The sequence below is a fragment of the Saccopteryx bilineata genome, chromosome 1, assembly GCF_036850765.1.
Source record: "Saccopteryx bilineata isolate mSacBil1 chromosome 1, mSacBil1_pri_phased_curated, whole genome shotgun sequence".
Classification (NCBI taxonomy): domain Eukaryota; kingdom Metazoa; phylum Chordata; class Mammalia; order Chiroptera; family Emballonuridae; genus Saccopteryx; species Saccopteryx bilineata.
Window position 1 is genome coordinate 45450440 of NC_089490.1, and position 27790 is coordinate 45478229.

Here is a 27790-nt window from a genome sequence, read left to right on the forward strand (position 1 = left end):
TAAGTTTAACAGCCATCCTCAATAAACTAAAAACAAGAAATAAATTTAGATATAATATTTTTATTGTACATCTATATTTACTTTTAGCCAAACTTCTCTTTGCTGTAGATCAAGTTTTACACTAAATTATGTTTTGACAACAAAAAATGGTATGTTCAACATATATTTCCTGATTCCTTAAAAATCAAATACACAAAAAATAAAAATATATAGTATGCATATGTACACACATGCAATTGTGCTTTAAAATTTTAATTGGTTAGTAAATAATTATAATTTTAAATTAAATGTATTCAGTGATTGTCACACTGCATCTTAATTCTGATCAGCTAAATTTTCCATTTTGATGGAACTTTCTATTCCAGTAACCTTAGTTATAATTGATAGTCTTGTTTATACTTACCTCTTTTTAATGAGAAATTATTCAGTAGAAATTTGCATACTAACTCTACAAATCCTGAAGAATAACATTTAGTCATGCTAATATAATCCACTTCTTCAGAGGCTGCTTAAAGCTTTTCTTTAACAATTTTTCTTATCTTAATCTATTCATTTATTTATAAGGTGTTTATTTATATAGTGGAACAATATATACAAGTGTACATGCCAATTTTTAGTGTCTTTGTAAGATTCTATGAAAGATCTTTTTATTTTGTAGTCTTCCAGATTTGTAAAATTTGTAATAGAAAAAAATGAAATTTAACTATATTTTGTATTCCTTTACATTTGTAATAGGATTTTAGTTGAAATGACTATAAACTCTTCAAAAATCACAATAGAAAGTGTTTTATTTTCTTTTGTTAGAGATTACCACCCCCCAAAATAAATATTTGTACAAGAGTAGCAGGAAGAATTTTTTTTAGTTATTATATTTTTATGTGGTTCTGGTTAGTACTGATACAAGGGTATGATAGCTGAAGTCAGTGGACATTTTAAATACCATCTGTATCCGTGTTCTCTAACAGATAAATTGCTGCATGTGCAATTTAGAGTTTTTAATTGCCAGATTGAGATTAAAGTTAAATTAATTTTAATCCTTTATTTAACCCAGTGTCTGAAATATCATTTTAACATGTAATTAATTAAAAACGATTAGTGAGATAGTTTGCATTTTCTTCACTCAGTAGCCCCGTGTGGCTTACGGCTGCTGTACTGGCAGCATGTCCGTTCTCTTGCTGAAGGCTATCTAGTGTGTGTTCCCTTGTGACACTGAAGCCACAGAGTTCTGTGTGTTGGTGAATTTAATCTTTCAGATAATACCTTTAAAACATCTCCACCTGTAGAAAATTAATCTGGCCCCGGTTCACATACAGGTCAAGTCATCATGAAGTCTGGGTGAGTGTACCTACCCTTGATAGAAGAAGAAAAGTGTGATTGAAAACATATTCATTGTATATATTGAATAAAAAGAAACTTACCATTATAAAATGAAAGAGAGCAGAGATTGGTATTATGAATAGTTTTTAATCTATTGGGGTCAACTTTGTTGCCAAAAATAAAATAAAGTAAGATGAGTTTTCATCAAGAACATTATAGAAGTTGTAGATACTTATTGGTTTGGAGGATAAGGACCTTAAATGCCTTTTTGTGTGCACACTTATAAGCAACTTTGAAGCAGAACATAAAAATATCAACAGTAGTGGTTTTTCTCTTTGGAGAATGCACCTAAAAACCCCAGGCAAGATGTGCAGACAGTAGGAAGAGGGAGGCTTAGAAGGTTTTCCAGGTTATTTAATTTCTCTTGAGTGAACAAAGAGCTTCTGTGTGATGCCTAATATATAAATAGTGGTAAAATGTTAGAGAAAATATGTTTAAAACATAATTTCATATTCTTAAGATAGTAACTTGTTTCCACGGCCTTGGGAACTATTCAGTTTAGACAATTTGCTGATTCTAAGCCATTTTTAAATCAATATTTATCATATTTATATGCTATTATATGAACTTAAAGCCCTTTCTGAAGTATTCTCACTAACTTTTAAAACAAATGAAGTTTTGTGTTCATATAAAGGATGAAATTGTCAAATCAGACTTAATACCCAACAACACCATACTTCACTGATGATTCAAGGTAAAGGAGAACCTAAACCACCAGTTCTACCTTTTGTCCCTTGTTAGGGTGGTTTGGCCCAGGCGAACATGAATTATGAGTAATGCATGTAGAAGCACTGTTTGCACGGGAAGCCATTTCAGTTTTTGCGTGCCTCCATTTTATATTCTGTTGACTACACAAATAGCAAAATTGCCATGGATCACCCCATTCCCCAATCCAGTCATGACCCATACATCAAGGAATGTTGGGTTTGTTTACAATAAAAGATCTAGGAAGATTAGTGATATCCTACTAAAGACCCTTAATGAGTGAGGACACTCCTTTATCTTCTCACTAGGTCGTGTTCTTCCCCTTTCTCTTTAGGAAGGCCTGTTTGAGGTCACTCATTCCTCTTCATTCCCTGATTTGGGAAGGAGTAAGTTGCAGGTTTGCTATTAACCTTTCCTGTTCCAGATTTTAGTTTTAAAACAAAGCACTGCTTAAATGTTCGGAGACACTGATTTTTAGATCTACTATGGAATACTTTTCTTGAATGTTTTATTTTCTTCACTTTTTTTCCTAAAAATCGTAGCCTTACGAGAAGGCTCATCAAAGGGTAGTTTATACTTACTACTCCGTCTTTTACCTCCCAGTAATCCTGCAGCCTGACTTCTACTCCTTCCCCCCCTGCTACATGCTGGAATTCCTCTCTAGGTTATAGTGGCTCCTCAGCCCAGCGGCATCTGGTAACATTTGACATTAGCGTTCTATCATTCATGCCTCTCCTCTCATGAGTACCCTCTACAGATTTCCTTTTTTCTCTGCTGTGACACAGTCCACTTCTGCAGCCATCTCTTCCTCTTCTGTCTCAAAAAGCTTTGTATTTTCTCAGCTCCATCCTCAATTTTTCTCTTTTGCCCCAGTCATTCTGCCCCTGAAGTTAAATTCCTATCCAAAGTTTCTATTTCAGTACATATGCAGACAACACGCCACCGTAACTGTCCAGGCCATCCCTTCCCTCTGAATATTAGGCCTAAATTTATAAACTGTTGCCAGACCCTCTGTACATCAAAGTGTAAATCAAATTTCTAATCTCCCCTTACATCCTTTAATAGCAGAATGAGTCCTCATCATCCTTTAATAGCAGAATGAGTCCTCATTCTAAATGTTTCTCACATTTGATAACCTTGACAGGTAGCCAGACACAGCATCTGGAAATACTTCTGCTCCTCCTCCATGTTCAGGGAGTCAATAAATCCTATCAGTTCTTCTGAGAATCTGCAAAACAGAACCCTCACTTTGGTCATCTTACAGCCCATATCTCGGTCCAGTGTTGCTCTTACACCCATTAATTTTTCCTCAGTGGTTCTATTAATAGTTTGTATTACTTTTTGTCTCTCTAGTTTTCTTTCCATTAATATTAAAAATACCCCATTTCCTTTGTTATCCATGTAAAAACGCTACTTCTTCAAAAATGCAAGTCCAATAATTATCTTTTATAAAACTTTTCTTAATTTCCACCCCCCCAATGTATAAAATAAACAATGGAAATAGATGATTAAAAAAATGTGTTATAATCAGTTACCTCTCTTGTTCAGAATTGTTTTCTAATATCAGTGGATCACAAATATTTCTATTTGTGCTATTTATGGAATGAATGATCCATATTTCCATCTAATTTCTTTTTTAATGAAGCTGACTAGCCATTTTCTGCTAAGAGATATGTACTCTTGTAAGATCTGTACATATGAAACTGTGTGTATTAACTATACACTGAAACATACACATTGATTTTAAGGTATATCTGTGCTGAGGTGGGGTGGAAATCCACAGCGTAGGAGCCCTTCATTGCTTACCAAGGCCGGCCAACTCTAACTGTTTCTATCTCATCAGTGGGGCCTCACTACTACTTATTATTTAGTTAAGGTTTTCATTATTTCTTACCCATATTACCACAAAACCTAGAGTCTTAAATTGCCTTATTATCTACTTAAATATTTACAAGTACTTTTGATTACTTACTCTGTGCTATGCATTATTGATGTTCCTGTCTAAACACAACACAAAATAGTACAACACTATAGTTCCCTTATGCAAGGAGCTCACAGCCTATTGATTCAATACAACAGATGTCAAGTTCACCTTTCTTTTTCTTTTCTGAGCCCAGTGAAAACGGCTGGACTGCGAACAAATAAATGTTCTTTGGTTTTGAATTTAGAATACCGGAGATTAGAGTACTAATGTAACTTATAGGCAAGCTGGTTTGGAAAGAGAAACCAAGAAGGGGCCAGTTTAGTTCAACCTCACGATAAATAACTACAACATAGCCTGCCATGTTCATTTCTAAGATGAAAATGGAAGTTGAAGTTCTGTGTGTGACTTCACTACAGGGGACGAAGGGTCTGATTTAGGTCCTGCTCTTTGGTGTGACGGGAAGAAAAGATAAGGAAGTTGCATAGCTCTTAAAAGCATATAAAATATACTAGCCTATTTATAGGTCACAAATGTATGATGTTAAAATGTATGTTAATAGCTATTTTCTAGGAAAAAATAGGGTATAAATCGATTCAGCTCCTGCCATATCAAATATATGAGAGCATAGCAAAGAGATTTGTTATATTGCTACTACCTATCAGCATATTCAGAAGGACTTTGAGTGTACAGATATAAGTGTATTATGCTAAATAGTTTCTCGGTAATTACTTGTTAATAGCTTGCATTCACAATTGCTTGTTTTTAAGTGTACACCTTTCTCCACAGCTTTCACTGCATGTTTCATGATTACAGCATTTTTCTTTACTTTTGTGTTTAAAAAAAAAAACACAAGGACTGGAATTGTGCCTCAGGAAGCAAGGTTATTCATAATCCTGTTGAGTTAATATTATTTATTACTTTACAAAAACACATCTCTATTTTTGTGTTTTCAAGTAACACCATAAGTTTAACACAACTGAATATAATGTAGAAAACACTGTAGTTGTCATTGTTTTCGCTTATTTGAGAAATAATTTTCTTTATTGTATTTGGAGTACAAAAGCCAGTAAAGTAAAAAGATATATTTTAAAGTACTTATATTGGATTGACTATTTGAATTATTTTAAATAATTATATAACTTAAAATTAATATAAAGTACTTTTAAATTTTATAATCATATAACACATTTAAGAGCACATACCACTCAATTATCTCTTCTGTCCACATTCTGCTGTTGAGTATCTTTATTTGCTTCACAGCTTCTGTAAAGCCCTTCTTGAATCATGCCAGGTTTGCATCAGACTTCCAGGGGACTTTCAGAATTGCCGCTGACCTCAGATACTCTGTCACGTATTGGCAGGTCTTTGCTGTGTTTGTCCAAAGCCTCTAATACATCCAATGAGCCAAGTTATAATGGCATAAAAAAATGGCTGCCTTTCTTTTTAAAACATTAGAACTAATCTGCTTTGGATAATTATAAAATCTTATGGCTAGATGAGTCCCTAAAGGCCATTCAGTTATCCCTTGTTGCATATGAGAAGGCCAGAATCCAGAGAAATTATTCTGTTCAGAATGTTCATATCTGATATACAAGATTTTCAAAATCTGACCTACGCTATCCCTTTTTGACTGGTTGCTTCTAATGGGTAGTTATACACAGGCAGACTCTCAAGATAGTTTAACAAATGAATGGGCCAAGTTTCAAATACTTATTTAACTATTAATCACAAAAGTAGTATTATAAATGTTGAAATAAAAAACCCATTGAGAACTACTTTTGCAAGTGAAGATTAGTAAATATCTTTTGAAAGTCAATGCTATTTTAGCTTGGCCCTTAACTCTGTGTCTCATTTTTGTTCATCAGTAGTTTTTACTCATCATTTTTAAACTTTAGTAATTAATACTGCAGTTTTCCCCAAGAAAACTTGTTAAGACTTCACTGCTGGCATTCCCACAAATTATTTCTTTCTGCCTTTATTTACACACTAAATAACATTTTGATTTCTTCCACTTAAACTGTTTCACTGTGTATTAAATTGGCATACCTTATCTTTGCCACTAGATCCAATAATTTCAAGGCCTAGAATCAAATAAGCACTGGTGGCTTATTAAGCTTATTTTATTCAAATACCAGCCAGATTCTTGAGGATGCATCTTTTTAATTTAAAGTTGCATACTTTATATGTGTATAGACAGGTATATAAACACAAGTACATATTAAAAAAACAAAATTATATTCAATAGATTTCAAACATCTTCCCCAATAATTGTTTTAACTCTCTTAAAAGTTTTCAGAAGTTATTTTCCTACAATATTATGTTACAATTTGTCTTTTCAGGCTTGTAAAAGTGAAGAATAAATTATGGAGCAAAGAATCTACACCTTGCCTTTTGGGGTTCTTTTCCAGTCCTGTTGTTCCGTGTATCTTTTATTTTAAGAGTTACTAAATGTCCTGTTTTTTCCTGTCTTGTTCATTGGGCAAACAGGGGTAGATGGTCCCCCTCCCTAGATAGGAGACGACCTCCTAGCCCCAGGATTCAAATCCAGCATGCGTCTCCGGAGAATGACAGGTACTAGTCAACTCCTCCTCACAGACAAGTGGCTTCAAGGGTCTTGTAGGCCACCAGTGAAGGATAACAGAGGGAAATGTTGGTTATGACATTCTTTCTTTCAGGAGCCTGAGCAAGATGTGTTGTGATTCCATCAATAAGTGCATCCATCTTTAATAAAGCACCTCAGAATTGATGAAATGAGGATAGTATGCCTTGAAATAAACAGTGGAGTTTAAATACAATAATGTTGATTTTAGTGGGAGAGTTCTAAGAATGAGCATTTATTTTAGATTTCTGGGTTTCTAAAAATGTATTGAACTGTTGTTTTCTTTATATGTAAATAAATAAAATTCTCAGGTGCTTTAAAATATGTTAAAATCTATCCAGAGTCTGTTCTTTGTTATATTGGTTGATGATTTAATCTCTGTTGTCCTGTTCTGTTACTGCATAAGCTTGTTGTTAATGAAGTTTGGATTTGGGGCATATTTTAAAATGTCTGATTTAGCACGGAGCACATGGTTCTTATATATTTTATGCAGACTGTGTTTTTAAACCAAATATTGTCAAGGACTATGGTCAGTCTACAAACTAGGTTTTGATAAATAGCATCCATGTTTTGAATTCACTTCATTTTGATTTATCAGAAGTGCCAAAATATTTATTTTTCATTGCTTTGTTATCCTTCTCAGTTGTAGGTAACTCACTTCCCGTGCTTTATGGTGCTTGGTGTCTTCTAATACAGGCTTTGTCTTAAGTATCTTTGCCTGACAGGCCACAAAGGGTTGCTGGGTGTTTTAGATGCTTCCCTTTCGGTGGAAGCAGAACTTCATTTGACACCTTGGTGATATTTTTTGTAGATAGTACGTATATGGTGTCTCAGAATTAGAATAACTACTCATGCCAGCATATGGGCTCTTGTTTAAAAAATTATGTATAAAGCAGAGTAAATCTAATTTTAGTTAAGAGTAATATTTATTTTCTGTATCCATAGTCCATATCTTCAGTATTTCAATTTGAAAGACACACTAATTACTGTGAGAACAAATTAATAAGTCATTTCACAAACATTGGAAAAGATCAAAAACTGCTATTTTATGAAGGTTTTGGGGCTATTTTATTATGTTTTAAATCTTTAAGGCATTTGTTAATATCACTTTTATGTATATATTTTGGATTTAAAAGTAATTTCTCCGGCTATTTGATTTTTAGGATAAAATTTAAGGGACTAGAAAAAGTAAAATCTTTAATCTAAAAATGTCATACATTTAAAGTCCTTTCAAATCAGACTATAACATAATTGTATGAATCAAATAAAAATTTCCATCCACGTTTCTACTCATTCATTTAACAAGTACTTATTGTACCCCTACTGTGTTCATTATTCTAATGGCCAAAGTCAGTCACAACAATGTTTACAAAAGCCAATGTCATGGCCATTAAGGAATTTATATTTTATTTTATAAAAGACAATTTTGAAAAGCCTTTGAATTTATTCCAAACAAAAAAAGTCAATAGAACTCATCTTATTTTATCACCATTTGAGTATAGGGCAATTAAATATGATAGATTTTGTAAAGAACATAAATATAAGTTTATGTGGGCATTGTTTGATCAAAATGGAAATCCAAATAGTAGTTTTTAGTACTTGCATACATGAGTTGAAAAATAATTAAAAATTAATTGTAATTTAAAGACATATGAATTATGCTATTTGATTTTATAAGTTGCATATATACCTTTAAGGATAATTTTTTTTAGGATCAGAAACATTTCTTTTAGATAAGATTATAAAGGAAATTCTTACTAAAAGTATAGAAATCATATGGCCATAAAAACAAGAGATAGACTTCTACATCAGCAGAAGCTAAATTCCTAGATAACTCTGTTAACCACTTGGCAAAAGATAACACTTGCATTTCACCTCTTATCAGCTTTATTTACTCATTCAGAAGTTTCTACTAATTTGCAAATGAAGTGAACATAGCATTATATTTAGAGGTAGTGCATGCCTCATGTACTACTGGTAGTTAGGAAGATATTCTAAAATCAATGACAATTTGTATAATCAGATGTCCTGAATTAGAGGCTTTTCTTGATAAATTTGAAAGTAACAAATAATAAAAAAGTAAACTTGCTTAAGAGAGTTCTCTAATAAGTTGGAAAGCACTTAGTTGACGTCTTATTTCTCATAGTGTGTGTACATACACACAATTTTTAATGTATCATTTCTGCATAATTTAATTTCAACAATAATCAATCCTGATGTCATCTGAAGTAATTTAATAGATTTATTTTGTATTAACATAGAAATATTTTTATCTAAATATAGGAATATTTCCTTAAAGTTGTAGGATATTTAAAATAATAATGAGGAAAAATACATAAATTTGTAACCCCAGGGAATGTTTCTGACTTTAAAAATATAGTGAAAAAAAAATAACCTGACCAGGCGGTGGCGCAGTAGAAAGAACATTGGACGGGGACGCGGAGGTCCCAGGTTCAAAACCCTGAGGTTGCCAGCTTGAGCGTGGGCTCATCTGGTTTGAGCAAGGCTCACCAGCTTGAGCCCAAGGTCGCTGGCTTGAGCAAGGGGTCACTCGGTCTGCTGTAGCCCCCTGGTCAAGGCACATATGAGAAAGTAATCAATGAATGACTAAGGAGCCTCAATGAAGAACTTCTCATTTCTCTCCCTTCTGTCTATCTGTCCCTATCTGTCAATCTCTCTGTCTCTGTCCCCCCCAAAAACAAAATATATATAATGAAAATTTTCTTGAAGCTTTATTACTAAAAAGTTGAGACTTTTAAGAATCCTCATTCCCATAACAAAGTATCTCTTTATAAATGGCATTATTTTAATATATGAATAGTAACTTTTATCAACCTGTGTGTAGTTAACTGTTTAGGAATCATAATAAAATTTAGATCTACTTGTGGCTTCTGATTAACCAAAATTTTGAGAAGCAAGTTAGACAAAAATGTATTTTAATATTCCCTTGAAGCATCCAGGTTATGAGTTTAGTGCTTACAGTTGAATTGATCACCCTTAATTGTGAAATGCTGCCATAAATCATTATTATTGATATAATCTTATAATTCAACTTTAAATAACATTTCTGGCAAATACTTTCTCAAGAAAATACAATATTCCCTTTTAACACTTTCTTGAGTATTCATTCTAATGGATGTGAGGATATAGAATATATTATTTAGTACATTTTGAGATGTATTTCAGTACTTCTTTAGCCTGAAGTGACTTTGGTGTTTTGATTGAGACTGATTTTGCACCAATATACATGACTTTTTAAAGGATACAGTTTATTGGTGTGTGACTTAAATGCTGAAAACATTTGAAAATCCTGTTTTTTAGGACTTTAAATTATTGGAACAAGTAGACTACTCACTGTGTTTAATATTAATTCCTGTGTCATTCTGCTAAATTAGCTCTAATTTGTTTTGCCAGTAACCAAATTTGTATAGTTTCCCACACTTGTCACTTTGGAGAAGCCTCTAAGAATCTTTGACCAAAAATATGAAGTGGTTTCTTTTGACTCAAAGTGAATCAATCTCTCTCCATTCTGAAATAAAGAAATCACCAACTTTTCACTTCCAGAACCCATGGCGGTTGCCATGTAGACGAAGAGAGAATGTAGAGACGCTTACCAATTCAGTGAGTTACTAATCATTTTTGTGTGCTTTGTTATACCCTTTAGGATCCATGTTTTCAAAAAGTGTGCCTTATTGGAGTGAATGAAATGTATCTATATACTGTAAATAGTGAGTTAGGGAGTCCATTGAATGGCTAGAGTCATATACACAATATCAATAATATACAGAAGAATGAATGTATCTTAATTGCATGGATCCATCTTCTCTATACATGAACATTTCTTGTTTTAGTAAAGCCACTTCAGATTTAATTTTTTTATTCACAATCTTATGAGTAAACAAGAAGATAGAGATTTATATTTCACATTAAGCCAGTTAAGGTGTCAGATACAATATATATTGAAATAATCTTATGATAGCTATGTTAATTATAATTAAATTAAATTAAAACATTTTATGGTAGACATTTGTTATGTTTTCCAAAAGTACAACATACTACATTTTATTTTATCATAATAATTGTCTTCAATAATACTGCTATCTTATTAATATTAATTTATACTCTAATAGAATGGTAATATCTTCAGAAAAGCTGTATTAATGTCTTCAGGGAATTGTTATAGTTGAATTTGGAGAAGAAGAAAGGAATGTAGCACAGAAATAGATTTTCACTGTTACTATTTTTTCATTTATATATTTTATGAATCTTTACATTTAAATTAATAGAAATAATTGAAAACAGAACTTCAAAAAACTTAGATTTAATTGGAAACACAATTTTCTGATTATTACCCTTGCTTTGATTTAGTGATAAAATAGTTATTGTTACACCTTATATTTTAGTATACCTTTATAGCTTTTAAAGGATTTCATTTGTGCCCTATGAACTGGGAAATGTAAGGTCAAAATCATACAGCTATCAAGTTATAAAGTAAAAAAAAAGTTCAAGCTTTCTGATTCTTAAATACTAAATCAGGGAACATTTCTTATGAATAATGAAATGATAAAAAGTTTTAGAACAAAAAGCATGTTAAAACCCAGAATAAGGAAGACACGATGGAAACACTGTAACTCAGTTTCATTCACTTTGTCCAGGGATTCCTTCAGTAAACATCAAATCCAGTCACTGGATGGTGGAGTGGTCAGAGAACCTGAGAACATGGACACATGATGGTGGTGTCCTCACCAACTAATTACCTTGGCTAAGTCCCTTAAACTTTCTTGGACTTAGTTTTCTCATCTGTAAACTTAGATACTTGTAGATGGACTTACTAAAGTCTAATTGAGACTCTAATTAGACTCTCAGATTGGTTCTATGATGCTTGTTGCATCATGACAAACATACTATGGACCAGCAATAATGACTGGCACTTCATTATGCATAAGACAGTAACCAGAGAGTATTTCTTATTTACGGTGTTTTATAATATACTGAAGCTCAGTAAACAATGCAATTTTATTTCTAAATTTTTTTGGTTTGATATAAACTAAGTTTTATAGCCATGGTTTTTTACTTATTGCAAGTTTTTAGACTCAACTTCCAATATATTGCTCAAAATATTACTTTTTTAACCATCCACTTAACATATAGTTATTGAACAGCTACTGTGTGCTGAGAATTGATGTTACAATGATAACCCAGACACAGTCCTGACCACAAGGAACTTAAACTAATTTAAGCTAGCAGGGAGTTTATTTCACTGTGATGTATATGATGATATGGTTAGTAGTTTTAATACTATAATACCTATTCTAGAGGTTGATCTAACTTTTCCTGTTTTACATAACACAAGCTTCTATTTATTCCAAGAAACATCTGTGTTTAAAACATAAATATATTCATAGCTGTAACTTAGGATTCGGAGTTGAAAGGACATTAGAATTTTTTATTTTCTTCTCTATTCTTGCTTTATACTGAATTGTTACAATTATTTGTATATCATTTTAACTCAATTTGAGAATTCTTTAAAGTGGTTAGAAGAATTATAAAGACATATCCTTTGTAGAAATCTTTTAAAGACTATTCAATAAAATAAGTTTATATGACATTTGAGAAGAAAAAAGAGGACATCCTTAATAAAAAGGTTAAAAAAGACAACTTAAAAGTTAGCTGTATGAACTGCTGTATGGATAGTTGTCATCCCATTATGTCTCATTGACTCTGACTTACTACTTTTATAACACCACTTGCTGTTCTACACAGTGCTAAAACTACTGCATCCTTGTTCCATGTAACACTACAAAAACTAAAAATACTAAGGAGTATTGATATATTTGAAATTAGCAAACCTGTGATGTGGTAGTATTATTATTATTGCCACTTTGCAGGTGGAAAAAAATGAGGCACAAAGAGGTTTAAGGAACTTGACTAAAACCACCTGCTAGACAGAAACAGAACTGAAATTAAACTGAGACTGACTCTAGCATCTATGCTTTTGGCTACTATGTTTTAGTGGAATTTATGCCACAGATGCAGTGTGTTCACTGATATTATTATTATTATTATTATGAACTCAGTTCATTTCAAGGTTTGACATGTAATAACTATATGACTTAGAGCAATTTATTTAACTTCTCAGCCTCAATCTCCTATTCTTAAGAAAGAATAAATGAGCAGTACCTCTCTCGCTGGATTGGTGAGATTAGATGAGATAATGCAGGTGCAATGATCATGCTAGCATACAGCAAGTTCTTAGTGTTAGATAGTATTAGTATCGTCACTGTTGTCATCAGCTTCAGTTCCTGTGATAATCAATCTAGTATATGAATCATGAAGTGTTAGGAGATGAGAAGAGGAAGAGTTAAGAGTTTTACACAGGAAGTAAACTCTCACATGAATCTAGAACGATTCACAGAAATTAATAGGAGTAGGAGGAAAAGCAAACAAGCTCTAAAAACTACCTATAACATTAGTGGGGCAAAGGTAGAGTGTTTGTACAAAGGACTACCAGATTCCGCACATCCCAAGCTTCCCCCTGACCTTCCGAACTCTTGTCATCTGACTCCTCTTTTAATAAGGCCCGTGCACTTTATGTTACCTTTGCTTGGGATGTGTTCTCCATAATATATTCATGGCTAACTCCCTTACCTTATATATTTGTTAAAATGTCACCAACTCAGTGAGTCCTTCCCTGAACAACCTACTTGAAGTTGTAATCTGCAGCTGCCCCCAACCACTGCCCACACACATACTTCTGATCATTCTTGTCCTGGTTTACTTTTTGTTGTTAGCATTTATCATCTTTGAACATACTATATAGTTTACTTGTTAGAAGGGTTTTGTTGGTATTGCTTATTTGTCTTCTACCAATAAAATGCCAGTTGCTTGAGGGCAGAAATCTTTGTTTTGTTTACAGACATATTCCAAGCCCATAGAAGAGTATATAATATATGCATATATACACATATGCTCAACAAGTACTTGTTGACCAAATGAATTAATGGAAACTCTTCATGACAGTGAGTGTAGTGAATTGGCCCAAAGCTCTATGCTTTCATTGCACTCTCACTATGCAGCAGTGAGCAAAGAAACATTTGTTCTCTAAGAGCCTGAGTCCTCTCAGAAAAGCATAAATTTCTCACATTGATAATGCTTTTTTTTTTTTTAGCTGAGCTACCTACCGGACCTGCAGGCTTTCTCCTTCCATTCCTTCAGCTCCTCCTGCTGTTATAGGCCTCTCCCTTCCCTTTCTTCAGAAATAAGCGTTTCCTCTCAACAGCCACCTCCCATTGAATCTAGGCATGTGCTCTGTACTCTGTACTCTTCTATACTCTACAGTCCCCTCCGTGACCACGTGATTAACAAAGTAAATAGGAAGTATACCTTAACACCAGAGAATTCTCTTAGTGCTTTTCCAGACCTGTACCAGATCGTATGGTTTCTCCTTCTCCTGAGTTAGGCCACACTGCTGGGCAGGCATCAGAATGACCCTCTCCACCTGCTCTACTGGACAGTCTGATGGAAACAGCTAGGCTGCCTCACAGACTTACCTGTAATTCCAGCTCTGCCAGTTACTGACTGTGGTCCCTCCCTACTCCTGTTTCCTAATTTGTACAATGACGACAACAACTTCTGGAAGGATTGTCATGAGGGTTGAATATGTGAGTGCCTCTCTCAGTGCCTGGCATGGAGTTATCCTGCAATATGTCCTCTTCTCCAGTTAGTAAAGGAAAGAGGTTAAGTGAGAGGTGTCTCCCTTTTTGTTTCTTCCTTTTCTTCATCTCCTCACAAGTGAGATGTCAAAATAACGAAAGGCTGAAAAACCCAAATTCTAAAACAAGATTCTAACTTAAGGAGCAAAATACTGTTAACATAGTTTTTTGGCAGTAACAACAGAGAGACGAGAAGGCCCAGAAGTCTCTACTCCCTGTGAAGGCAGACTTTGAGCTTTGATATGAGTCCCAAGGGCCTAACAGGGCTTGACAATGCATTTATTGGACACTTAGAATAGCAGGCATTAATAAGTAAACAGAGTAAAGAGAATAGATCCTGGAAGTTCTCTTCACAGGAAAAAATGATTGTAAATAGTGTGGTGATGGATGTTGACAAGACTTACGTGGTGAATATTTTACAAAATATACATATCAAATCATTACATTGTATACCTAAACTAATATAATGTTATATGTCAATTATTCTTAATAATTAAAAAAAAAGACAGCTGCCTCCTTAACATTGCTGGAAGGAAGGGATATTGGGAAAGAAAATTAGGTGTAAATTATAGAAAATCAATTGCTGAGATAAAAATACATGTTTGTTTTATGGTTTCTTTGTTTTTATACGTAAGTTTCTTGACCACAGTATTTTATGTATATTTTAACTATGTTGTATTTCAGACATATTTTAGGTTAAAAAGGCATTATTAGCTGCTTTGGGGTGGTGAGCTTTGTATAAACATTGGTTCTATGGGAAAATGCATTTCAAGTCCCAAATGCTCAATGTACCTATGTAATTTGGGGACATACAGTAAATTAAGAACATTATAAGTTCTTTGATTTGTGACATGATTGGCTTTTAAAAATGCTATATAATTACAAAGGCATCTTTATGATCATTTTAATAGTTAATTTAAAATTTACTTGTGTCAAACATTTCACTATAGCACTTTTATTTATAACTTTGTGGGAGAAAAAAAGCCAAGGAAAAAGTAGCACCAACTTTCAACTTGTAAAAGTGAAGTCATTTCACTCTTGTGGTCTAGCACCTCACCCATTTCTGTCATCACATTCGTCGTCACTACATTTCACCATCGAACGTGTTTACCCTTTAGGAGAGGCGCAGTGGCTCAGCAGGCTGCCCTGTGAAGTCATTGCTGTAGACTTGGCCACCTAGACTACAGAATGTCAACGTTTTGTCTTCTGTTGGTCAATGTGTGTCTTCCACACAGTACTAGTTCTGGTTTTTTTTTTGTTTTTTTTTATTTTTAAAAATACTGCAAAACCATTTAAGTAAGATAGTTGTTATTTTTCATGTTTGTGGCTTTTATCATTGTATGATATTACTGTAGCTTTATTCATCATATATTTTGTATTTCTTTAACATTTCATTCCACAGGCACTCCAGAAAGTCTGAAAGATCTAGCATCCAAAAACAAACTAGGAAAGGCATTACCTCTGATGCAGAAAGGTAGGCTTGGTATTGTACTGTGCAGCCATCTTCTGTTTTATTAATATATTCAGGGGTGCCTTCACTCAGATTTCTGGTCAATTCTTACACAAATTGTGATGCTGAAAGATATTTGTGTAAATAAATCTGCTCTGTGGGAGTAGTGTCATTCAGAAATCAAGAGAACGGTGATTTGAAGGCAGCCCTTACACCATAGAACTCAAGAAGAATCTCATGTATTTATTTTAGTGATCATTCTGATTATTAAAGAGAAGTGAACTCAACTTATGTCTATCTACATATCAGGGCATTTATATTTTGTTTATGAAATTATTTAAATGTTAACAATGACTATAGTACCAAAAATATTTTTTATTTGAGTGTCTGTTATGTATCTGAATAATGCCATCTTTTAAAAAAATTATTTTCTACAAATGGGTAATCTACGATTCTACTTGTATATTATGAACGAAGATATTTACTTAGTTAATGTAGAAATCATAAGGATTGCTGATCTTTCATTTGTAGCAATTCATCTAATTCAGCAATATTTTGAATATTTTAGGTACAAGGTATTTTTTTTACATAGTTGTAAGAAACACCAAAAATCCAATTAACATATATTTATTAACCCAACAATTATTGAGAGCATGTAGGTGACAGATGTAAATGAATCAGTACATTCAAGTGTCATAGCAGTTATGAAGATATGCACAGGAGACTGTGAAAACAGGGAAAAGTGGAGTGCTGATGAGTTAGGAAATATTTCGTGAACAGGTATCACTTGAACTAAATCCATATATATAAAAGGAGATGTGATGAGTAGAGTATTACAGAAAAGGGACAATGTGAAAAAACACTGAGGCTTTAATATCTTTTTTTTTTTTTTGTATTTTTTTTTTTCTGAAGCTGGAAAAGGGGAGGCAGTAAGACAAACTCCCGCATGCGCCCAACCGGGATCCACCCGGCACGCCCACCAGGGGGCGTCGCTCTGTCGCGACCAGAGCCAGTCTAGAGCCTGAGGCAGAGGCCACAGAGCCATCCCCAGCGCCCGGGGCCATCTTCGCTCCAATGGAGCCTCGGCTGCGGGATGGGAAGAGAGAAACAGAGAGGAAGGAGAGGGGGAGGGGTGGAGAAGCAGATGGGCGCTTCTCCTGTGTGCCCTGGCCGGGAATCGAACCCGGGACTTCCGCACGCCAGGCCGACGCTCTACCACTGAGCCAACCGGCCAGGGCCTAAATATCTTCTTGGTTTTGGGGAAACCGTACTGGTTGGTGGTGGGGAGAGAAAAGGATACAGGAGATGGGAGAGACAGATAAAATAAAACTGAAGACATCCTTAGAGGTTATTTTATGAATGCCCTTATGGACCATGCTAGATTTTTACTTTCTGCTTTATTCCATTATTCATTAATGGGTGGGCTTTAAACATGAAGGCAGATAATGGTTTTGAGTTTCAAAATTAGAGATCACTTTGACAGCTTTTGGAAGACAGACTGAAAGTTCCCAGGGTAGATGCAAGACACCAGTCAGGCTACCACATAGGTTTTGTTGAGATAGAATTTGTACAATGCAGTGATTCATTCAGTTAACAAACATGTGCCAAGCCATGTTCTAACTTCAAGGATTAAAGTAGAGAACAACAAAAAAGGAAAGCTTCTCAGAGAATATTACCTCTGAGTTAGGGTTAGAAAAATGAGTTATTAATCACATCAAGGGATGTCGAAAGGGGAGGTGGAACTTATTCCTGGCTAATGGTCTTCGGGAATATTGACAATTTAGGGAATTTAGCTTGGAAAAAGGATATGGGAAAATGAAAACAATGTTGAGTTAGAATTCAGTTTTACAAAGGAGCTAGACTTTGACAAAGAAGTGAAGCACAGAGTTTGAACATTTTAGATAGATTGGAAGGATGGATGGATGACTGCATAGATGTGTTGATGGATAGATGGATGGATGGATACATAGATAAAGTAATGACACAATACTGATTATGTTTCTATTTATTTATTCTTTATTGTCTACTCAGCTAATTCAGTATCTTTACTAGCACTGTAAACAGCTTAATTTTTAAATCTTCAACCATCACTCTTTGCTGTCTTATGCACACACAATTTCAATTATTTTGACATGAAGAAAAATTTTCCTTGATATATTTTTTTAATTTTATTTATGCTTATTTAATTTTGTATTTAGGATTTATCAATGATCAAGTTTTTTGACAATAGGATACTGTTTTATAAAATGTTAGATTATTCTAGATCAACTGAAGGTGCTTAACTACAGATGTGTGGTATTTGGGCATCTTTCTTTGCAACGCTGAAAGTATCTGTAGATAAAGACAAATCCTCCCTTTAAAAAGAATAGCAAGGGTTTGCTTGACTGCAGTGGATAGAGTGTGGACCTGGTACACTGAAGATCCAGCTTGAGGTTGCCAGAATGAGAGCAAGTTCATCAGCTTGAGCACAGGGTTGCTGGCTTGAGTGTGGGATTATAGACATGGCCCCATGGTCATTGGCTACAGCCCATAGCTCACTGATTTGAAGCCCAAAGTCGCTGGCTTGAGTCCAAGGTTGCTGGCTTGAGCAGCAGGTCACTGGCTCTGCTGGAGCCTCCCAGTCAAGGCACATATGAGAAGCAATCAATGAACAAGGAAAGTCTTGAAATTACAAGTAGATGCTTCTCTTCTTTCTCCCTTTTTTTTGTCTCTATCTCTCTCTTCCTTCCTATTCTCTGTCTCTCTCAAAAAAAAATAGCAAAAATTTAATTGACTCAAATGTTTGCTGCTTGAAGACCATACTCAAATTACTCTTGCCTTTACTTTGCCTGTAGGTTTTAATATAGAAAACTCAAACCTTTTGGGTGTGTGTATTTGTTTGATTATAATTAGGGCTTTTTATTGAATGAGTTTGGTTATTAGAGTATAAATTACATGCCTAGTTTTTAAGTAAATTGTTGAATAGCTGTTTTACAAAAGAAGAACTGGTCTGGATTTTGTAATTTTATATTAGTTCTCATTTTATTACTTTGAGTTGACATTTAACCATATATGAAATGAGGTCACAGTGTGAATGCTGTGGATGCTGATGTTTAGCCTTTGGGAGTTAACAACTTCCCCAAAGGAGTCATACCATACAGTCACACCTCAGCTTCTGGAAAAATTTTCTGTGTAGGGATTATAAGTTTGAATGTCTTTTGTTGGCCTAAACAAATTTGGCCTTATGAGGAACAGCCTTGTATCTTGAAAGATAGGGTGATCATTTGTAGATAAGATATAGACAGAACTGACTTCTGACTTTTGTGCCTAGCTATTTAAAGCAGTGCTTCAGATTCTTTGGGGAAAACTTTTGAATAAAAGTCTGATTTTTCAACCTCCTGTGACTTCTATTTGATGAACTACTAGTACCATTTCTGCAGTCTATGCTAGGGACTTTTCTTCTTGTAGAACCTACACTCTTTATCCTCACAGAGAAGTATTTTGTCAGAGTAGTAAATAGAATTGCTTGAGTATGTATTTTATGTTATTCTGCTACTGGAAAGAGCCTGTGTAATCCTGTAATGGCCATTACATGATGAACCATTTTGAAGATTTGACCTTAAATAGCACATGCATGTTCATGCTTTAAAAAATCATTAAAAAAAAAACACAAATATATTAAGTTGCAATAGAAGCAATATAGTGCTATTTATAGCAATATAGTCTATTTATAGCAATAGTCATGTCTGACTAACAACTTAGGGTTTTCGTGAGAAATATGTTTTATTAAAGTTCAAGTCTTAAATACTACATACACTAGGTGAAGAGAGTATGGATGGAAGTCAGTGGTTAGATATGGATTTGCAGATGGTGGGCTAGAGTCAGGCATATGTAGGTTTAATTAGAATTTTTCTATAAAAGACTTATTGTTTTTGCTTTGAAAATATGAGACATGTAGTCTGACTGGTGGTCATGCAGTGAATAGTGTGTTGACCTGGGTGCTGAGGTCCTAGGTATGAAACCCTGAGGTTGCTGGCTTGAGCACAAGCTTACCAGCTTGGGTGTAGGGTCTCTGGATTGAGCCCCAAGGTTGATGGCTTGAAGCCCAAGGTCACTGGCTTGATCAAGGGGTCACTGACTCAACTGGAGTCCTCCAGTCAAGGCACATATGAGAAGCAATCAATGAACAAGTAAACTGATGCAATTATGAGTTGATGCATCTTACCTCTCTTCCATCCTGTCTCTTTCTCTCTCTCTCAAAAAAAAAAATATATATGATACATGTATAGATATATACAGCAGATTAAGTATCCATTAAATGCCACTTCTCATGTGTTTTATTCCTACAAACTTATAGAAGACAATACTGTGAAATATTGCTAAAAAATTTAATACTTGGACATATACTTACATTGTCTTACAGGACTAACAATATATTCAGGGGTGTGAAATTACTATTTTTTTATCTCATTATTTGAAATATATTCTGCCTTCATAGGCAGTAAAGGGAGCAGATGTTATTGCTCCATAGATGTGTGTGGATCTTGCCTTTACCTTTACCACATGTTGGCTTTGTCTTTTTACATGTCACTCAATGCTACTCAATTTCCCATCTATAAAATAGAGACAACCCTTCTCAGCTATTGTAAGAATACAAATAAAGACTATACATATGGGTGCATGTGGGTGTATATACACACATTTCCATAACACATGCAGGTGTACAAACATGTATACATGTATACACACATACCCTCCGTGCTTGGTATGTATAGACGGCTTCATTTTGATGCTCAGTAAAGGATTATTGTCACTATCATTCTACTTGTCTTCCAGTTGCTTCTGTTCTGTTCTCTAATATGGTTTTTCCTAATCTCTTTCATTCTTACATTCTTAGCATATACCATTTCATTGAAAAGATCAAGGCTCCACAGCCTGTATTCTCTCAACATTTCACTTCTGTACCTCAGAACTTCTTGATCATTACTCCTTCCCTCTTGTCTAAAACAAACTGTAGTTGGGACCATTATCTCTCATCTCCAAAACCTTGCTCTTCTCTCTTCAAATTCTGCATTTCCACTGTCTTCAGTTTCTCTGCCTGTGATTCAGCCTTCTTGCTATACTCCTCTCTCTTCCTCACGCAGAATGGTGGTGAATACCTCCCCGTTGGTGTATGCATTCATACATGGTATGGTTTGGCTGTTGGCAGGAACTCTTTTGTTACTAAGGGACTTTTAGTTGCAGTCAGAAAGACAGATGTGGTCTTTAATGATTAAACTGAAACACTACAAACTGTTTTTAGACCCCACAGGCCTGTGGCTTGGTAGATGAGAATACCAAGTTACCTAACTTCAACCTAAGTAACACTCACCTAGAAAGCCATTAATTTGCCCTGAAATTGCTATTTATATTTTTACCATTTAGTCTGGTGCCACATAAGGTCTGCCTAAATTATTTAGATTTCAAGTCACATTTTAGTAGTACTTTTGGTGCATGTGAATTGTATTGAGAAATGAAGCACGATTTTAGGGAAATTGCATTATGGTCCATATATTTCCCAGTACTAGGGTGAAAACTATAGTATTCAATTTTTATACTACATTTAGGAAGTGTATTTTGAAGAAAGAGTGCTTGAAATTTATTCTCATGATAATGGCTTTTAAAGAATAAGAGAGAAAAACTCATTCTTTTTCTTTGGAATGGATTTGATCATGCAATCCTTCACATATAAATTAATTCTGTAAAGTTAAGTCAACAAAAGCCAATTCAGAATAAATGAAGTTTTAATATGTATGAGTATTGTCAGTTCTTTTTGTTTAGTTTGGATATCAAGGTGGCAGTCGAGGTTTCGGGTTCTGTATTAGGGTCTGATAAAGCATTAATTTAGATCTCAAGAAGATGAAATGCTCATTAATGACTTAAGCTGTATCTTTTTATTTTCTAAAACCTGACATTTTTTCAGTTTTATTGTTCTGAAATAAAGGTATTCTAAATAAAAATAATTATAGTGATGAAAATAATTTTACTGGAAAAAAAATTGTCAGTTTGAACACAATTGAATAAAACACTCAATAATTAATATACTTCCTTTGATCACTGCCTTTTTTTCTGTTATACACTTTAAATTTGCAGCATTGTTTTAAAAAGGCTGAAATCTTATTCCATTGCTTATGTCACTGTGAAAAATAATATCATACATATCAGATACCTTAAACATGCATTTATTAATTTATTATTATTATTTTTTTAGTGAGCAAGAGAGAGACAGACAGGGACAAACAGGTAAAGAGAGAGATGAGAAGCATCAGTTCTTCATTGCAGCTCTTGCATTGTTCATTGATTGTTTTCTCATATGTGCCTTGACCAGGGTGCTCCAGCCAAGCCAGTGACCCTTTGCTCAATTCAGCGACCTTTGGGCGCAAGCCAGCAACCATGGGTCATGTCTATGAACCCATGCTCAAGCTGGTGAGCCAGAGTTCAAGCCGATGAATGTGGATCTTCAGCGTCCCAGACTGACACTTTATCCACTGCGCCATAGCTGGTCAGGCAATTGTGCATTTATTTAAGATACAACAGAAAATGATGAAAAAGACAAAACATTTATCTGTTTTAAAGAAGTATATATAGTATAGTAGTCCTTCATTATCAACTGGGGGTACTTTCTAAGACCCCCAGAGGATGCCTGAAATTGTAGATAGTACAGAACTATATATATTTATATTATATATGTACACACACACACACACACACACACACACACTGTTCTTACCTATACATACATATCTATAATCAAGTTTAATTTAGAAATTAGGCAGAGGAAGAAATTAACAATAGCTAATAAAATAGAACAATAATAACAATATGCTGAAATAAGTGATGTGGAGGTAGTGTCTCTCTCCATCTTTCTCTTTCTGATAATTGATTTGATAACTGAGTTGGCTACTAAGTGACTAATGGGTAGGTAACATACAGTGTGGATGATTCAATCCTGGTTGGGACAGAGTGGGAACGGCATGAGATTTCATGTGCCACCCAGAAAGGCGTGCATTTTAAAACTTTAAATTGCTTATGTCTACAGTTTTCCATTTAATATTTTTGGGTCATGGTTAACTGGATAGATGAAACCTCAGAAAGCAAAAATGCAGATAAGAGGGGACTATTATGTATATAAACATCAGTTTTTAATTTGACCCTTAATTCACAAAATGACTTTATAATAATTTTGCATACAATACTGACATAACTGTCAGTATATGGACAAATATCTTTTTAGATATCTTTATTTATTAAAGGACATGTTTTTATTCCTATGTCAGCTTTTTAGCATTTAGTCAGTTCGGTATGAAGTCTTATCCCTCTTATTATATCATTTTAATTTGTTCATCTGTTTAAATTAACCTGAGAAGACACCTTCCTTTTGCTGTCTATTTGGTATAGACATACTTATTACAGAGTAAAACTGCGCATGGACATTGTGAAAATAGACAGAGTTCTGACGTGCATTATTTGTTCTTGAAGGCAGGTGCTTTAAGTATCCCTGTGTTTATTATTCTAATTCTATTCATTTAATTAGGATATCTTCATGAGTTCTTGCTCTCTAGGCAGCTGTGTTCTAGACACTAGAGATACAGCTAAGTTAAAAGAGAGAGAGAGAGAAAGACAGAAGTCCTTACAAACTTATAGGAAGTTTATTACTTTGAAGGAATCTAGATTAGTCCTCTAAAATCACATGGTATGTTAAGTTCATTTGCAGTAACTTGTCAGTTTGAAATGAATTGCATTTTGGTAATTGCATGATGGGTTTTCTTCTGGTTTTTTAAATCACTGTCTTGTAGGAGTAACCAGGTTTTCCTTGGACAGATGTGATGGTATCAAAGTTAATGTGAACCTGCTGCTGACTGAAGATCTTTTTTGACCCTAATGTTTTAGGGTTCTCCCACCATGTCTTTCTAGAAGGGGATACGCAGCCCCAAGAGCGACTGATCAGCCAGTCCTTAGGGGAAAACATCCCGCTCGCTCAAGGTCGAGCGAGCACTCTAGTGTCAGAACACTGGGTTCAGTCCACCGCCTTGCCCCCGGAGGGTCGGCACCACCTTCTCCGCTTCTGACCAGGTCACTATTCAGTGTCCAGCCCAGCATTCATGTCCTGCCTCCGGGTGTTGGTGTGGTGTTGTAGCTTCCTGAGCGCTCGAACCTTTCACTCATTATGATGCCATAATTTTTAAGCTTTTCTTTGTGACACTTAAACCTCTCCCACATCCTCTATTACTCGCATCTATCTCCACTGTGCTGGTGGTATTCTCTAGTTCCTGCCAATTAGCTATCATTGAAAATTAAATTTGGCTGTGTTATGTCCTTCCATCTGTGTGTGGCATATTCATATATATATATATACACATATTGTAATTTTAAGAAATTATGTGGAATTAAATGTATACTTGCTTTAAAAACCATAAGGAATTGAAAAAAAATAATCTTTTATATGTGTTCAGTATAATCTTAGTTTTAAAATTCTTTAGTTAAATATAAAGTTTCTATGCCAGCCGATGGAGGTAACGTAGTGATGTATCTGCACACTTTTGAAATTTCTTTTTGTAGTTTCGATTCTAGCACCAATATGTTTCATAGCATGTTCCCAAGGTTATATTTAAATGTCATTCAAGATTTTTCCTATTTAATAATAAAGTACAAGTAAATGGTAATTTATAAAAAGTCTATAGTGATAACTATTATCAATTATAAGTAATTCTAGATATAAATATGAATTTCATAGTAGCAATTTAGGTAACAGTTTTTTTAAACTAATTTACCCATGCTGTGAATATGCAGAGGCTAGAATTAGATATAATTGATTCCTAACAAAAATTGATAACCTAACAGAAAGCCACAACTTCATGGAAAGTTAATGAAAGGAAGAGTCCAATTCCGTTCAGTGCAGGGATTCATTATGCATAACTGTGTGTGACAGACATCGCCCAATCTCTTTTAGCCCCGTTTTGTAACTTTTTTTTTAAACAAATATCATAAAATGTATTTGTGATTTTTCTTCCAAAGGCCTAGTTAGAGATTTTAGATCTCTATTAATAGTAACAAGAAAAAGGAAAAGATTTTTGTCAGGCCCTCCTGGGATTTCATGATTTCATTTTCCCTCTGTCTTTTGCCCGCAGAACGCACCGACAAGGCAGTCCGACACGCTCTCCCCCCGCGGACGCTCCCTTCGGCAGTCGAAGGGGAAGACAGCTCCCACAAGTGCCAGTGAGAAGCGGCAGTATAGAACAAGGTATCTGCTAAAGAGAGATAGTTGTCCGAAAATCTTGGATTTGAGAACCACCTGTTTTGATACTTCTTTTAGTAAAAAAAAAAAAATTAAAAAAAAATAGTATTTTGATTACATGTAGTTTTCTGAGTCCTAAGAATTTAAGTTTCTTAGAATTTCATTTCCCGCACTGAGTTATATTGATTCATGGCATTTACTGTGTTTTTGATGAATGAGTGAATGAATGAATTTTAGATAGTCTATTGAAAGAACAGACTGAGCCCTACAAATACCTTTTATTCAAAGGACAAAGAAAGAAAATGAAAAATTTAAAACTCAGTGCTATATAGTATACTATGTTAAAAGAAGATTTATATGTTTGTTTTTCAAGTATTTTCTTGATTAAATACTTAATCCCAAAGAAATCTTTACTAGTGTTTTGTATTTTAAATTATTTACAATATCTGTGTTTTTATATAAATTGGATAAGAAATGATTTAGAGTACACATTTTAGTGTTTTATTAACAGTTCATGTTACTTAAAATTTCCTTATTTTAAGCATAAACTGTGTTTATTTTTCTGGGATGGGGAGGGAGAGTATTTTGATAATGGAAATTAAATTTTCTAAACTACCTGGACTAGATGATTTAAATATTGTGTTAAATTAGTCACAGTTTCTTTCATGTGACTCAGGTGCTATTATTCTGTTTCTCAATGGGTGACATTATTTGTTATCAGTATATGTTATCACATAAATCTTACCAGAGATTTGTTAGGTAGTTTACTGAAATAATTTTTGATTTGCGGTAGTCATATAAATGCAGCAGACTTACATTTAAAACGTGTATTAAAAATCTTTATTTTTATGTCATCACTGAAAAGTTAACATTTTGAATATTTTTTCAACGGAGTTGGTTGTTACTGATGCTCACTTGTATTTCATTCCGTGTTGAGGGTGCTGGGTACCTGCTTTACTCACTTCATTGATCTACTGAATGTATCACAGAAATGTTAAAGACCTAAGAAGTTAAATACATTGTTTCAAAGACTGATTGGGCAGATTTTGTAAGCAGAATACTTGGTTATAAACAAATAGTACAGACTTGAAGAAGCAGTGTATAAAACATTGACCTGGAACACTGAGGTCGCTGGTTTGAAAGCCTGGGCTTGCCTGGTCAAGGCACATATGAGAGTTCATTTTTCCTGCTCCTCCCCCACGTCTCTCTGTCTCTCTCTTTCTCTTTCTTTCTCTCTCACTCCTCTCTAAAATACATAAATAAAAACATCAAAAAAAAAAAAAAAAGAAAAAGTATCAGCTTATTGATAGAGGAATGCTCCTATAGTAAATCTAGATTTGCATTATTTTTTTAACTCATACATCCCACTGAAATATTATGCTTTGCTATTGAGGCTTCTTATAAGGGTATTCATTAATCCATCGGGAAAATATGAGGCTCTGTGCAAACTCTGACTTTCTTTTCTAAAATAGCAATTCATTTGAATTCTCAATTCAATTGTTTAATGAATTTTCTTTTTTCTGGGAACATTTTGAGAAGATAATTCATAATTTATGTTATTAAGACCGTAATTAGCAATAACCTACATCAAATTGTTTAAAAATTAACCTTTAAAGAATAAAATTGGGTGTTTATTTAAAGCATTCATTCATGATTTCCTGTTGCACAACTAAACAAACTACAAATTCTGGTGTTGAGCTTCAAATTCAGTGTTACTGGCTATATTTTGCTAATGATTGAAATCTAAAATGTCATATGTTCCTAAAATTCTTTGCATTTCCTCCAGTTTCTGAAACACTTCAGTTTCAAATCATATAAGGGTGCTTGCTGTGTGTAACTTTAATACAGTGAGATTACAGTTATATTATTTCTGTAGAAATAAGAATTGTTTCTGTGAAATTAGCTGGATTGTATGCTGGATTTTGGTTTTTAAAAAAGGTCATGTTCTATTGTTAATATCAACATTACTGTTTATTGTATTTATATTTACAGTTGTCTTTCAGATAAATCATCAATTTATAAGGATTGAATTGAGGTGGGAAGAAAAAAGTATCTGAGGATGAAATTGATGGAATTACTTTGCTTTTTAATATCACAAATATACTAGTAAACACATATTTGTGGTTCTTGAAATTTATGGTTATATAGATAAAACCTTTTTAGAATAATATGATACATTATATCTCAACTTTATTCTGTAATTAAATAGATTTCGTTTACTTTATGATGTTAATATGTGCTTTGGGACTTTTGATAAATGGTGATACTATCCACCATCATTTTATTATGGATTTATTTCAGACTAAACTTTTCATATGACATCTTTGTGTATTCTAAAATGTTTTCAAAAGTAAACTTCTAATTTGATACATAGACTAGACAGAACTTGGCACATTCTATTTATCATTGACTGCACTGTTGTTCTTGGGCTATAGATTTATCTCTTTTTCTTTTGATATTATTTGTGAAACTTTACTTCTATCTTCTGTGAAGATTAATGCAGTTTATTTGCTATTGATTAAAGCTCTACTGTGCTTGACTTCTTTCCTTCCAGTCTTCCTTTTTGGTTTTTTATTTTTATTTTTAACAGAAGGTAACTTTTCTTTTTAAAAAATAATTGAATTGATAATCAGTTGATTAGTAAGCGCAAATATTCCAAATGGTTTAGATGCCTGGTTAGTGATACAACTGCTTCCTAAACTTATACAATAATTTTATTCATCACAATTTCTGGACACAGCTATCCACATTATTTTATTTAGGATACATG

General features: G+C 33.9%; 1 protein-coding gene across 44 annotated transcripts in view; it reads left to right on the top strand.

Annotated features, from left to right (window-relative positions):
* Positions 1 to 27790, top strand: part of RIMS1 (regulating synaptic membrane exocytosis 1) — a 477491-nt gene that overhangs the window by 335532 nt on the left and 114169 nt on the right. For 15 of the 44 annotated variants that reach the window (XM_066253353.1, XM_066253373.1, XM_066253382.1 and 12 more), the window contains 3 exons: positions 6494 to 6577; positions 15720 to 15791; positions 24914 to 25026. In XM_066253353.1, the coding sequence (XP_066109450.1) occupies positions 6494 to 6577; positions 15720 to 15791; positions 24914 to 25026 (269 nt within the window). Of the gene's footprint in view, positions 1 to 6493; positions 6578 to 15719; positions 15792 to 23675; positions 23859 to 24913; positions 25027 to 27790 lie in introns of all 44 variants that reach the window. The other 29 variants (XM_066253452.1, XM_066253465.1, XM_066253472.1 and 26 more) reach the window with 3 other exon arrangements.